Below are 15,734 nucleotides of genomic sequence, written 5' to 3'. Positions count from 1 at the left end.
AGTTTGTTATATGTGGTTAGATGGATTATCTCTAAACAAAATTTTGTAAAATACAGTAGGTTTTGTGTAGGTTTAGCATGAGCTTGTTGGTCGTCATCAAAGAGTGGAGCATGATATTTTTCCATTTTCCTGTGAAATTTTGAGGACCCCTTTTTCATGGTTCATGGAGAATTGGTTTTTGTTATATGTAATGTGGGTTAGCCATGACACCTTTGATATTTAGTATTCTGCATATGTTGGTATGCATTGTATGGTTATATTGTACATTGCATCCTTTGAATGTTATTGGTTAAGGGGCTCTTGGCAGGAGGCATAAATTTGTTTTCGCATGTACTTAAGCTGTTTGAAATAGGTTGGACTGCACCTTTGTAATTGCTGCAATTGTGTAATAGCTGACTGATAGTGTTATTATTAATGTTAGCTGTAGTATACAGTTGACACAGGGTAGGAAGTCTGTTAAATGTATTTGAGGTCTTCCAAGCCAAGGAAGAGGCCATTCATGTAGTCATCCACCCAGCTCGTTAAATTATCTATACAGTATTTAGTCCACCTTTGCTTGAGATGAAAAAGTAGGATTCCATATTGAAGCCTACTGTAGGTATAATTTAATTGTATATACTGCATAGATATAAAAAAAGTTTAATTTAGAAGTACTAATTTGTGGGCTGCCTTGATTATGCTTATAAGGTCACTTCCTAAATCCACTCATCCTGTGCATATACAGGATGATATACTGTACATCCTGTGCATATACAGGATGATATACTGTACATCCTGTGCATATACAGGATGATATACTGTACATCCTGTGCATATACAGGATGATATACTGTACTGTACATCCTATGCATATAAATCCATTTTAAAGTATACAATTTTTTCTTATTTTTGTACATACTGTATATACAGTACATATTTTTCCCATTCACAGGGATATGGTAAAATTCAGCGCCAGTGTACGTGACTGGATGAATAAAGATGATAAAAATGTAATAGCTGTCCACTGTAAGGGTGGCAAGGGTCGAACTGGAACAATGATTTGTGTCTTTCTCATCGATCTTGGGATATTCCGTGATGCAGAACATTGCCTTGGTTACTTTGGAGATCGCCGCACAGACAAAAATGTAGCTTCAAAGTTCCAAGGAGTGGAAACTCCAAGTCAGGTATGTAAAATATGAATACATATTTGATTAATTTACTTGTTAGTCAGCCAATTAGTCAATGGAGGGAATATGTGAATGAGGAAATGTACATGTATGACTGCATATTCTTCCATTAATTAAAGACCTAGTTACTCACCTTTTCAGTGTAGAATTGGGGGCGGCTGCAAAAAAACCAGTGTTGAATGTAATGAAATGCCATTTTCTGCGTGCGCCCCGGAGGCTTCCTGGAGCTTACCGGGCTGCTATGTATGTATTAGGCCGTGGCATCAGTCAATTGGAGTCCTTGCCTATTGGGACCACGAGCCAGAACCTGGCCTCCTCAGAGAGGCACGAGAAGCAATGGCCTTTGGAAACCGCCATGTATTTGGAAGCATTCCATGTCTGCCATCTACTGAGGTCTGACACCCAGAAAGGTAGGTGTAACAAAACAAACTCCCACATGGTAAAATTGCTACCAAAACCCAAACAGATAGGCAAAACTCCCAAACTAAAACAAGCAAATGTCACTAATGCCATCGCACCAATTGATCTAGGAGACCCACGCCCTGGAACAGAGAACAAGGAAAACCGGGTCAACTCAAAGCGCATCCCCGGCCACAGAGGCCATGGCGCGCAGATAATGATGAAGAGCTGCAACTGGACACAACACATGATGCACCCCGGACCAACCAAGCATCAACGACCCAAGGACCCCTTCGGAAAGCTGCCGACTCATTCTTCGCCAGAAAAGAGGGAGACAGCTGCAAATGAACAAACCTACCACCAGGACTGAGAGAGCAGCAACCTCTGCACTGGAGGAGAGCATTAAGCTCCATGACCCCCTGTTGGCACTGGCCCCCAGAAGCCAGTGCCAACAGGAAAAGAGCCTTGGAAAAACAATCTTTTACTGAAGGGGCCACCACAAACCGAAGAGAAAGGAGAGCACCCTTCAAGAGAACTAGTTACGGATTACGAGAACCTTCAAGTCCAGAGATCCCATTACAATGGTTGTACTCTTCAAGTCACTTGTGTTGTCCCGTCTTGAGTACTGCGTGACAATACTCACTTCCCCTTTCAGAGCAGGAGAGATTGCTGAAATAGAGGGAATACAGAGAACATATACGGCACGCATAGACGAGGTAAAGCACCTAAATTATTGGGATCATCTCAAAGCTCTCCAAATGTACTCACTAGAAAGGAGACGAGAGAGATACCAAATAATATACACGTGGAAAATACTGGAGGGACAGGTCCCAAATCTGCACAGTAAAATAACAATGTACTGGAGTGAACGACATGGAAGAAAATGCAGAATAGAACCAGTGAAGAGCAGAGGTGCCATGGGCACAATCAGAGAACACTGTATGAACATCAGAGGTCCACTGTTGTTCAACGTCCTACCAGCGAGCATCAGAAATATTGCCGGAATATCTGTGGACATCTTCAAGAGGAAACTAGATTGTTTTCTTAAAGGAGTGCCGGACCAACCAGGCTGTGATGGGTATGTGGGCCTGAGGGCCGCTACAAGCAACAGCCTGGTGGACCAAACTCTCACAAGTCAAGTCTGGCCTCGGGCCGGGCGGGCTTGGGGAGTAGAAGAACTCCCAGAACCCCATCAACCAGGTATCAACCAGGTAACCCTGTCCAAGGATCAGGATGGCTCAGGCAGCAAATGAGCAGGCTGGAGGTGAAACAAAGCATGAGAAAGCTTACAGAACGGAGCGGAAGTAACATCCACCCCGAATGCAAGCTGAAGCCACTCCGCCAGCACTGCATGATACAAGGCGACAATATTAGGCATCAAATGACGGTCCTGAAAAAAACAAGAAAGAAAGGACAAGACAACCCTATCTGAAATAGAGGACATCCTACAAAGAGAGGAGAGAAAATGGCAGAAAGAGCACCAGGAAACTTCATACTGTTGCTGAGACGAAGCTCGCGTGATGTCTCAGTGGGACATCATCAACCAAGTCACCTGATCACCATACAAATGGTGATAGACTCGCGTCAGAAAGACCAGACGCGAAGGGCAGATGAGAAGACTGAACCAGCCAGGTACCTGACCAGGCCAATCTACTGAAAGAGACAGAGCCCTGGAAAATATGACGGATTCGGACACCGAGTAAGCAGCCCCTGAAACCAAGGCTGGGCCAGCCACCAAGGAGCCAACAGGACTACTCACCTCTGGTAAGTCTCCAACCGAGCCATTACTCAAAGTAACAGCTGGACTGGGGGGAAGAGGTACAGGTAACCCCACCTCGACCAGTCCTGCCGAAAGGCATCTACTGCGAAGGCCTCGCAATCAGGGAAGGGCACCACATACACAGGAAGACACCAGGACCATGCCAATGCGAAGAAATTCACGTCCCTGAAGTCTGTACATCCAGCAGAGCCAACTGAAAGAGTCGGTGTCGACCGTCCATTCCGTGGACAGGGGAATGAACCGAGATAGGCCATCCGCCAGGATGTTGGACACTCCCCGAGTAGGAACTACACAGAGGGCCAAACCCTGAGAAACCAGCAAACGAATCACTTGAAGAGACCAGCCCCAAAGAACCAAGAGAACCCCCGCTGGTCAGGCAATGAACCATTGGAGAACAGTCTGAATGGAGCCTGATTGTTGAACACTGAGCGACCCGAATCCTTTGAAGCACCAGCCAAATCACCGCGAACTTCCACACCGTGCTGTGAGCCCGACAAAAGGACAGAGCCCACCATCCCTGGTTGGCCTGGTGAGCACTGCAGTCACAAAGCCCCAGCCTAGAGACGAGGCATCCGTGAACACATCGAGCGAGGGCTCGGATAGGCGCCAAGGCACTGAACCCAGAAAGACCCAAAGAGGAAGCCAGCGACGTAGCAACCAACGCAAAGCCTCTGGGGGCTGAACCCAACGATCGCGAGAGCGGCGGAAAGGAGAGTGCTGAAGGAACCAGAACAGCCGCTGAAGCTACACCCGACCCAGCGGGTAAACAAACATGGTGAAGTTCATATTACCTCACAGCTGCTCGAGCAACCGCCTAGTGACCCAGGAGCCCTCCAGAAACAGACGAATGCGGAACTGCAGGTGCAGCAAGGAGTCCAGAGGGAGAGACAAGGAAGCAGTCTGAGAGTCTCACACAAGACCCAGCCAAGTCCGAACCTGGGACAGAACCAGAGGGACTTTCTCAAGTTCACCAGGAACCTGAACACAGCAAGCTGGGAATCAACCACACCCCTGGCGAGCAGACATACAGACCAGTTGGGAGTCCACACCAGCCAGTTGTCGAGGTAGGCCAGAACCCGAACACCTAACAGATGTAGATGGGCCACCAAGACCCGGGTGAGAAGCGTGAATGTGCGAGGTGCCAGATTCAGGCCAAATGGAAGGCAACAAAAGTGGAAAGCTTACTGCCTCACCACAAAATTTAACCAGTCCCTGAACCCCGGATAAATCAGAACGTACCAATACGTGTCCTGGAGGTCCAAAGACACCATCTAAACATCCCGCTCCAAAAGAAGCCGGACCTGGGATAGAGTGGTCATCTGGGGCAAAAGAGGGGTAAAAGATCCAGGGGATTCAGGCGGAACAAGTCCAGAATGAACCTCAGATCCGCACACTGGAAACAGGCGGGAAACCCACTGAGGGACGGGGTCATATTGACCACACCCAAGCGCCTACTCCGAGATGACCCAACAGAGTGCAGGGCAAGAGGCCTGCCCCGCCAGCCCCAATTGTCCGCACAAGGAAGAGGGGGAGGCCAGCTGTGCAGACAATCGGCGCAACGGCGTTAGTGACGTATGCTTGTTTTAGTTTGGGAGTTTTGCATATCAGTTTGGGTTTTGGTAGCGATTTTACCATGTGGGGTTTATTTTGTTACGCCTACCTTTCTGGGTGCCAGACCTCGGTCAAGGGCAGACATTGAATGCTTCCAAATACATGGGGGTTTCCATAGGCCATTGTTCCTTGTACCTAAGGGGGCCAAGTTCTGGTTCGTGGTTCCCAGTAGGCAAGAACTCCAATCGACTGACGTCACAGTCAATACATGCATATCAGCCCGGTAAGCTCCAGGGAGCCGTAGGGGCTCCCCACAGAAAATTATATAATTATTACATGATGTTTATTCTTCATAACTATGTGGTTGATTTTACTGAGCATATCTTAAATGATAAATGGAAATTTATCACCTCAGATATGCTCATTTATCATCACCAAATTAACGAAGGTAAACAAGGTCAAAGATTACCCATGTTTACTCCTTACCTTTTCTACAAAATCTGCTGATAAATAGGAATTATTGTAATGTTACATAATAAGGGCTTTCAGATGGATGCATGGACACTCAAAACAAACTCGGCACCTTATTCACCTTCCTCTATTTGATAATAAAAAATGACGGGAAACAAAAATAAAGACTACATACTTTCCATTTAATTGTTTGTGAGCTTCTCTCCAATGGGGACTAAAATGTGTGACCAACATCATATAGATTTATTAGAAGTCAACTGTGAAGAAAATCAAAATAATTTAAGTTACAAAAAAAATTCTAAGTGAAGTACTGTACAGAAAATATCATTAGACTTAGAAATGTTTTTGAATATACAGTATTTGTAAATTGACAAGTGGTAATAAGTACAGTATGTCTACAGAAATGAATGTAGAGAATAACATCTTACTGTGCTGACAACAGAGCTTCTCAGGGAATACATTTCAATATATTGGTACAGTAATTTACTTATTATCCAACAGCTTGGGACTAAAAACTAAGAAATTTGACTATTTGTGGATATTTGCCAAATAAGTATTGACTAATATTTGTTTTTTGTTAGTTCCATATACAGTAGTTTGCCATTGGAAGTTGGAATTTATGAACCACTCTCAGACACATTATTCACTGTGGTGGAGACTGTGAGAGCTACTGTATCAATTAAGAAGGATAATGTGGTTATACAGGGTACTGTTTCATGTTTCTATCCCCCCGGCACTAAGAAAAAAATTTGTTTTCACCCAAATTAATTTTTTAGTTCTATATGACTTGACCCTTAGACAGTGGTTACCATTATATGATTATTTAAACAATAATTATCTAGGTTTTACATGTATGATGTAAATAAGGATATAATAGCTCTATGTGGATATAATGGAGTTTACCTTGACTCGTGAAAAAATCCTGCTACTGTTTCATGGTTATGTTACTGTCTTAATGTGGCTATTATCACAATTGTTTCTCTGTGCATGCGGTACTTGACATTGCATAAAATTCCTTCCTAAGGTGTCAGGTGATTTGAATGTGGCGGCCATTTTAACAGCATTGTCTTCATCACCATCACCATTGCCTTCATCACCGTGTTCATCAGCCCGATCCATCTTCCTGGCAGATTCTCAAGGAGATAAGCCTGCACAGTGAACTTCCAGTGAGGTGGAACCCTATCCTGTTGAAAAATGAAGTGTTCATGTTCATTTGTAATGAGCTCTTCAATTAGCCAATTCTGAAGAATGTGCAGATGAATATCGCCGGTCACATTTCCTTCAAAGAAAAACGGGCCATGAAGATGGTTCTTGGAGATGACGCAGAAAACATTCACTTTTGGAGAGTCCCTTGTGTGCTCAACTGTGGCACTGGGGAGGGGGGGATTTTATTCACCCCCAAATGTGAACATTATGTTTGTTGACTTTGCCATTTGTATGAAATGTGGTCTCGTCACTGAACACAAGACGTTGTTCAAACTCTTCTTCTTCAAGTTTCTCATGCATATCAACACAGAATTACTTGAGCTTTTAATTGTCATCTGTCTGTAAGGCGTGATCGAGCTGCAGCTTGTAGGGTGTCATTAGCAAGCGTTTCCTTGCGACACGCCAAACTGTCATTGGAGGAATCCTGGGTTCCAGACCTGCTCTTCTTATGGATTTCCTGGGGCTCTGCAAAAAATGTTTCCCAAACCCCACTTGACAATCTCTTCCAATACTGGTTGTTGTCCAAATCCTTTTGCCCTGCACAGACAGCCTTCCTCTTTGAACTTTTTTTGTGGCATATCCAAATCTGCAATGCACTTGGTGCATTTTAAGCAAATCTCTCACAAATGCAAACTGCACAGACTTGCTTGACTGTATTCGAGCATACTCTTAACACACACAACAACTTTTCTTTTCCAGTGAATGGCATTTCTATATCTGACAAGAAAAAAACATTAATATAGAATTTTTAGTTATTTCTTCACTTACTATTAAAATTTCAGATCATTTGAATGAGAATTGGTCAAGTTATTAGATTACAAAATTATATGAATTTTTCTGAAACCTTGTATAGTAATAAATAAAAAAAGAAATGCACATTTTATTAATGTGAAACCAAGAAATATCTTTGAAACCTTTCATTTGGTGTGAACAGCTCTTAGCGTAGATACTGGGAGTTAGGCTAAACCAAGTATTTCTCACTTGCCTGGGGAAATACTTGCATGAAAATACGCTGTTACTTTTTGTAGAATTTGAATTGTTTAATAGAGGGATCAGTTCGTTATCAAAATTCAGATGATCCAACCCCTGGTGTTTAATCCAGAGAATCAGAGAATCCAGATATTTATCAATCTGTCTGATCAAGGTTCTCACCACTATTTATTTCATTATGATCTTCCATTGATTTGGCCTATGGATTTGACAACTAACTTGGAGACTGTATTTGAACTGGACAAGTTGCTTTATCCAATGATTCGGATAATTGTGGCCCAGTTAATCTAGAAATCTCTGTACTGTTTAAGTACAGTAAACCAACTATCCTGTAATAAATAATATTTACAAGCAACTGCATTCACATATTTTTATACCAGAGTCGGTATGTTGGCTACTATGAACATGTGGTGCGGGCCGGAGGGCAGCTTCCTCCAGAGATACCAATGGTTGTTACCAGAATAACCTTACATGGTATGCATTCTGTGGGTGCCGGTGATGGATCAGAGTTCTACTTTACTCTTCAGAGTCGATGCCACACCATTCCCTTCCAGGCTAATCTTGCTACTCAAAGAAACTGCAAGGTAAGAAATGTAACATTTATTTTTCGCTTGAAATCTCTTTGCTCTTTAGAGCAGTCTGGCTTCATCATAAAGGATAAAATATAATATTTAACTCGATATAAATTAACACGCTTTTATGTTATTGATAAAGTATTCAATTTCTGTGTCTAGTTGGTGACTATGATGTTATATAATGTGTACCTCATAGATTTTGTACACCCATTAAATGCTTGTGGGTTGTCTGTTTCACGATTCTTTGTCTGCTTCTTGACTTATTTTTCCCACTGTTTACCCATTATTCCCTCAAGTGAAAATCAAATTTTTGGAGAATCCTTGGGAGGAGTTTCTTTTGATTTGATCATGCTTCTGGATGGATGGGTCTTGTAAGCTTTGATTCTGTTTTATTCATGCAGTCTTGATTCATTATCTTGCTATATATATGTAGTATTAGATGAGTCAGGAATTGTCATAACCCACAATTAATTTTAGATTCAATTATGTATGACAGTAACGATGATACTGCAAGTGCCTGATATTGATGTAGTTTTTAAGATTGATAAAATAATGCTAAGCTTTTAGTGTAGTATACACATTTATTTTTTTATTTCATTTCATTTGTATTTAATTATGGTGATGCCATTAGGTGTAATGCTGGAACACCTTTATCATCTTTGAAATAACTGTTACTTTTAACAATAAACTTAGTTACTGTAGTTTTAGATTCACAATTTAATCTGTTAATATCTAGGCTCATAGTGTTCTTGTATATGTAATACATAATAATGTGTATGTATGTATGTATGTATGTATAATATATATGAAACAGTTACGTTTCTTGCATGCTTGCAGGTAACAGTAGAGAAGCTGAATGCTGTAGTGCACATCCAGTTGGTCAATGCCCCGGTTATCCGTGGTGACACTAGAATTATGTTCTTCACTGATAGTGTAAGTAGTTAAAAGAATTATGGTAGAAAAGGTTTAGTACTGTATATAGTGACCTCAAGAACTGAATCCCAAAATTGTTTAACTAAGCAAGTTACAGCATTGTTGAGCCAAGGGTACCCAAGAGATTTCACAAGAAATGCCAGTGAAATTGCTTGAGTAATCATAGGTCAGATTGCACTAGCACACTGGGAAAACACTCCAAAGCATATAAAGCCTCAAGGCATACAAATATTTCAAGCAAACTTATTTTGTATTATAGTACTGTACAGTACAAGTTTAGGTAAACATTTCTAAAATATAAATTTTGAGTAATATAAAAAAAAAATCTTTCTGGAGGAGCCAAATGGTGACTTCCTGTAGCTAGTATTACTGAGATGGCTGCACACGTGAGTCACAACAGCCCTAGCAGTTTACAATAACCTACCTGAGACCAGAGCCAGAGTCTAGCTCCCCTCACAGAGGCACAGGGAGCAGGGAACCAATACAGTCATCCTCACCAAGGAAACCTCCAGAAAGAAAGCTAAGCAAAACAGACAACTGCAAGGTTCACAAAGAAAAGAAATGAAGCAGCAAATGACTGCAAAGGATCCATCCAGTAGGTAGTTCAAACCCTTTAGTTATAGCAGATCACTGATGGGCGGGTATTAGCACTCTGACCTACTGGCTTACCATGTCAACATTACTCAGTCTCACAAAGAAATCATCAATATATATTAATGTGAAAATCATTTGGAGCAATGTTGGGATTTGAACCAGCATTTTAGTGAATCCCAGATGCTTGCCCCAACCCATTCCGCATGTTAGGACATAAGCTATTCAACCCATAACTCTACCGAGTCTACTGGGAGAGTCTGGAGGCCCCAGTCTGATGCCACAACCAGGTGTTTACCAATAGCTCACCTACACTCTGGTCCGTGGGTACTGGTGTTCTCCACTATGCGCCTCTCCTTCTGAAGGAGCAGCATATGATGGAAGTCATTACAATATTCATTCAAATCTCCACGTTGCTCCAAAGGATTTTCACGTTCCTTAGTTGGCATCTATTGTCCAACTGTTTGGATCACTCCTTTTGTTGCAGGCCTTTTGGATCACAATTATTTCTACATTAATGTTACCATCCTTTGGATTCTGTTCTGTGGAGGGGGGGGGGGGTGGAAAGGGAAAAGGGGCATTTGCTTGTGTATTCTATGCTTTAGTGTTAGCTTCACATGCACATGTTTACTAGCCTCACCTGTTTTGTGCATGCTAGAAACTGTTCACTTTCAACTTGCATGTGCTTAGGGAAGTTCTTCACTTAGTACTCACATAGTTGTGGTTGCAGGGGGAAATCTGGAGTCCACCACATCACTGCCTAATGCATTCCATCTGTTAACTACTAGCCTTAACACTACACACGACTTAACTACTAGCCTAACTAGGGTGGCCTTGGGAGCCGCACCCAATTGCTGTGGGACAGGAGAAAGCGGATGAACGGCGGGGTCAACACCCACAGCCAGAGTATGTTATGTAAGTCAGTCCGACCGGCGCAAGTCACAGTCTTAGCACCGTATACTGCATTAAAATCTCTGTGGCGCTCGCGACACCCGTCCCCGACATCTTTCTTTCTTGTCCCCGGTTGCTCAGTGGCTTCCGGCACCCACACCATAGAGAGAGGGAGAGAGCTGGCAAAGACACTGCTCTTCTTGTTGACAGGGCCAGCGCCTGCTACTCTGGCGGCGTCTTGTGCTGGGTTTTCCTTGACACGCTTACCAGTGGGACCTCCCTCCCCTTCACTCTACTGTAAACGTAAATGTACGTGTATGGCAGAGATTGAAAGGGAAGGAAAAACTAAGAGAGATTGAGAGAGAGAAAAAAGCATATCTGTGTCTTCTAACCCAAGTCTAAAAGGAGGCCTGGTCAAGGACCGAGCCGTGGGGACACTAAGCTCTGAAATCATCTCAAGATAACTTCAAAATACTCTGACATTGAAAAAGTTCTTTCTAATATACCATAATTCATTTGGGTACTCAGTTTCAACCTGTGTCCCCTTGTTCACATACCACCCATGTTAAACAGTTTATGCACAAGATGAGTCACAATAACGTAGCTGAAGAATGGTCTTTTATCTACCCTGTCAATTCCTCTGAGAATTTTGTAGGTAGTGATCATGTCCCCCCCTAACTCTTCTGTCTTCCGGTGTCTTGAGGTTCAGTTCCAGTAATGTTCCTTCATAGCTCATTCCTCACAGCTCAGGGAAAGGTGTGCCTGGTGGCACACCTCTGGACCTTTTCTAACTTTGTTTTGTGTTTAACTAGATGTGGACTCCATACTGGAGCCATATATTCCAGTATTGGTCTAACATATGTGGTACAGTATAAAAGGTTCTGATTCTTTACACAAGTTTCTGAAGGCAGTTCATATGTTCACCAGCCTTGCATACACCGCTGATGTTATTCTTTTGATGTGGGCTTTGGGGGACAGATTTAGTGTCCCCCAGATCTTTCTCTCATTCTGACTCCTGAAGGATTTCCTTTCTCAGTTGGTACCTTGTGTTTGGCCTCCCGCTCCCTATCTTCATAACCTTGCACTTGCTCAAGTTAAACTTGAGTAGCCATTTGTTGGACTTGTGCTCATCTAGTTATGCCTTTGCCCTGATGGTAACTTCCTTGGTGAGTTCAGGAATTCATTCCTACTGTGTTCATCTAGAGTAATACAAGAGACATTGACTCCTCTGTGAGGCTCTAAGGATGAGAAAGTTCTAGGGTTCAGGTTCTTGGACATATGGTACACTGCTGACACCCCTTCTTTGTTTCTACTGTTTTGGCTTTGGCAACTTTGCCCAAGTTTCTCACTCCCCCTCCTTCAGGAAGAAGTGGAGACTTATTCCTAACCCTGTTTTTTTACCTCCCCCTTTTCGTCCTTCCTTTTTACTGAGGTGGCCATTTCTCCGGTGCTTTGTGCTGAGGTTGTGCATCATGGCCCTTCAGTCAGGTTCTTTCATAAAGATGTCCTTTCTCTGCTGCTCAAAGAATTTTTTCCTAGGTTAGGGCCTTTCCAGTGATAGGTTGGGGTAGGCTTCTGGTGAAGTGTGAATCTTGGGCTTTAGTGCTTCCCAAAGTGTGTGTCTTCTAGCCAGTGCTGTAGGCTATTATGGACTCCTAGGTCTGATGTGACTCGTGTGTGGTACTACCTCCGTTTGCTAGCTACATGAAGCCACTGAGGCCCAACAGAGTTAATTTAGTTCATTTATTATGCACACCATACCCATCTTGTGGGCGGTAGTGGAAATAGGTTACAGAGGCACATAATGGGCTCAGGGACTGAACCCCAAAATTCATTTAGATAAGCAAGTGGTAGTCTTGATAAGCTAGTTACAGAATTTAATCTATATTGTTACATTATCAATGGGTTGAGACTAACCACAAGTACAGTCTCTAACCTAAGCAACTTACATATCAATTGTGACACTTGCTCACAAGATATGTATATCCTGCACACCACCCTCCCCCCATCCAGTGGGCAGCGATGGATAGGTGTTTCATTACATTTAATACATTTTTATCTTTTAGCAAACATAAAAAAAATGACCTGATGGTAATTATACGACGAACCCGTGATTTCATTGCATATTCCTCCATATTGCTGATTTTTTTTTTTTTTTGTAATCCAACTTCTGGTGAAGCTTGGATTTGGAAGGTTACACAGTAACTTGCTCCACATTGTTTATTTTTCGTACTTTTCTAATTTAATTCTTTATATGACAGAGAAAGATTCCACGTGGGTATGAGAAGAGTCCTTTCTTCTTTTGGTTCCATACTGGATTCATTAGCAATGGCAAGTGAGTATTTTGATGAGTTGAGCTGATTATTTTAAGGCTTTCATAGACCAATGGTACTTTAAATGGTTAGAAAGGTTAATGAAAGTTTTGATACACTGGTAATTGCCTTGCCAAATTTCTTTAATAATGGTCCTATGAGTGAAAATTATTTTTTGGAGCTTTCTTATGAACATATAATACAGTATATTCAATATGTGATAATTTTATCTACAACTATTTTTCACTAGAGCCAGCTCCAAAGCTTTGTAAGGTAAAGTGTCTATGATTATTATGATAAGACACACTGAAAGGCTGTCTTTACACTTTCAGGCTTGAGCTGAGTCGGCAAGAGTTAGACAACCCTCACAAAAGTAAAACGTGGAATGTATTTCAAGAAGACTTTAGTGTTACAGTTGAGCTTGAGCGAGACTCCATGACAAAAGCTTATTAAGAACATTTATGTGGTCTGGATATTAGTGTCAGATTACCTTTGTGTACAAGTCTTGCATAATAGTAAGCTCAGATTGGTAACCATAATGGAAAATGATGGAGTGGCAAGAGTATTTGGGCCTTGAGTATATATGACTTGTGCAACTGATATTTTCAAGTCTTATTATAGGCTGATAATTATTAGTTTTTTAAAGTTTGTTGAGCACTGTATGCTGTTGTTATTACTACTTCCACTAACTTATCCCAACTATGATGATTTTTATGGAATTTTGATGACATAATGCAGGGAAAGAATAAAGCCTAAAAAACTGCTTTTATGAACTGTATTGTATTTTACATAATGTACAACTAAATGGTTAAATTATCATGGATGTCATGGCAGGTGTTGCCATCAGTGTTATAGTAGGTATTGTAATGAATATCAGAGCAGCTGTAGAATATGTTGTACTGTTATCATTCAACTTGATTTCAAAATAGTTACAAATTTGACTATAAAATATAAAGATGATTGCTACTAAAGCTTGCTGATGCTATTTAATTGTGGACAACAATTTGAATATTTCCCACGTTTGAAAACAAATTTATCTGATGGAGTGCATTAGTCTGATGAAGTAATTATCAAAAGAAGGCAACAAGCCAGGAAGGCTATGTAGCACGTAGCATCATCAAAGTTGTAGGGGATTCTATTTCAGAACAAGAGGAGGGGCAAAAGTCTCTTATCACATAGGTCAAAGACTTTCAAAACTTCACAAGTGGGACTTGCCAAGGAGGTAAGGATGGAATGACATGAGGAGATATATTGCCAACACAAACTAAAAGGGAGGCTTGTAAGAGAGACATCTGAATAGAAAAAGGAAGGTGGTGAAAGGGAACAGCCAAAGCACGGAAAAAGCGAGCGAGATTGATTGATGAAGATTAAGCCACCCAAAAGGTGGCATGGGCATGAATAGCCCGTAAGTGGTGGCCCTTTGGAGCCATTACCAGTATCATTAGTTGATACTGGAGATCTGTGGAGGTGTGACTGCACCTTACAGAGAGGTCATGACCTCTCGGAAAGTGAGATAATAGCAAGAACTTTTTTATTGCCAAAAAATATCAATCGTGTACCCAATGAATTTGTGTATACTGTACTGTATTTTGATGATCAAATTGCTTCAACCAGATGATGATAATAGTCTTGGCATATATGTGAAGAGTATGTACATAGTAGTTTGTTTATATTTTTTTTTAATTAGGTAATGTAAAAAATTATTATATACTATGCAGGGTACTATATAAAATATCAGATACTGACTTTTGTATTAATTTTGAAGGAATAAACGTATTTTTTTCATGTATGTTAGAAATATGAAACATTACAAAATAATAGTTTGTAATTTGTATCTGTTGATAAGTAATATGATGCAATTATAGACTCTGCTATTCTGTGAAGTTGATTTACTGTATTTGTACATGTCAATCTTTCACTTCCATCTGTCTTAATAATTTATTAATTTTGTATTAATGTTTTTAAGAATATCTTGGTTTTAGACTTAAGTGTACAACTCTTTTGTAAAAAATTTAGCCCAATTTTTTTTGTAGTTTGCACAATTATGTACTGTACTGTGCTATATATTTATAAATTCTGCTGCTGACTGAACTATTACTGTTTAAATTTGAGTTTATTTATATGTTTCACCAATTTTGTATGCAAAAAAAAGTAAACACAATACTGAAAGTTTTACAAGTTACAGTTTATATATTCCACAACCTGGATGTTACTCACCATCCCCACTCATCCCAGCACTGTATACTGGTCACTGTGCTACATGATGCTCAACAATCTACATTTCAACCTCTTCACTGCATGCCTGTTTCATATGACAACTCATCATATGACAGGTGTGCATGAAAAAGAGAAATTGCAATTTTTAATAGTTAAAATTGTTAAACTAAAATTTGACCTTTGACAAGCCGTCGGCGTCGGCTACTAGGGTTAGTGGCCCTCTGGTAAATCAGGTAAAAAAAAAAATAACTCCCTGATCACAGGAAAATTAAATTTGTAGCTTTGGCTGTGGTGGAGAGAGGAAATCTTGCAATGATGTAATTGATTCACGAGCAATAATGGACAAGATGCCCCAAGGAGGTTGCCCAGGCCATGCAGTAGGTGAGAATTGCTTATAACATACAGTATTTATATGTAATTATTTCAGCATCACTGTTTTGTTTTCACTGGGGTTTTCTATAATAAAATGCATGGAAACATTGATACACACAAATATATTTGTGTCGCTAATATGTGCACAATATATTCCTTGAACAACTAAAATACTGTTGTTGCTATTTTCACGCTGTATACACTTGTTATAGAGAATATAACTTTAGTATCTAAATGTTTATAAACTGCAAACCACTAAGCAGTTCTGGTAGGTGTGATG

The 15,734-nt window shown here is 40.9% G+C and overlaps 1 protein-coding gene across 4 annotated transcripts in view; it reads left to right on the top strand.

Annotated features, from left to right (window-relative positions):
* Positions 1–15,043, top strand: part of LOC123766446 (phosphatidylinositol 3,4,5-trisphosphate 3-phosphatase TPTE2) — a 98,236-nt gene extending 83,193 nt beyond the window's left edge. For 3 of the 4 annotated variants that reach the window (XM_045755557.2, XM_045755555.2, XM_069308220.1), the window contains exons 9-13: positions 932–1,163; positions 7,944–8,147; positions 8,976–9,071; positions 12,815–12,888; positions 13,198–13,461. In XM_045755557.2, coding sequence (XP_045611513.2) covers positions 932–1,163; positions 7,944–8,147; positions 8,976–9,071; positions 12,815–12,888; positions 13,198–13,318 — 727 coding nt within the window. In that variant the 3' untranslated portion in view covers positions 13,319–13,461. Of the gene's footprint in view, positions 1–931; positions 1,164–7,943; positions 8,148–8,975; positions 9,072–12,814; positions 12,889–13,197 lie in introns of all 4 variants that reach the window. The other variant, XM_045755556.2, reaches the window with a different exon arrangement.
* Positions 15,044–15,734: the final 691 nt, after the last annotated feature.

The sequence above is a fragment of the Procambarus clarkii genome, chromosome 62 (assembly GCF_040958095.1).
Source record: "Procambarus clarkii isolate CNS0578487 chromosome 62, FALCON_Pclarkii_2.0, whole genome shotgun sequence".
NCBI classification, from domain to species: Eukaryota; Metazoa; Arthropoda; class Malacostraca; order Decapoda; family Cambaridae; genus Procambarus; species Procambarus clarkii.
This window is presented reverse-complemented; position numbering and strand designations above follow the sequence as displayed.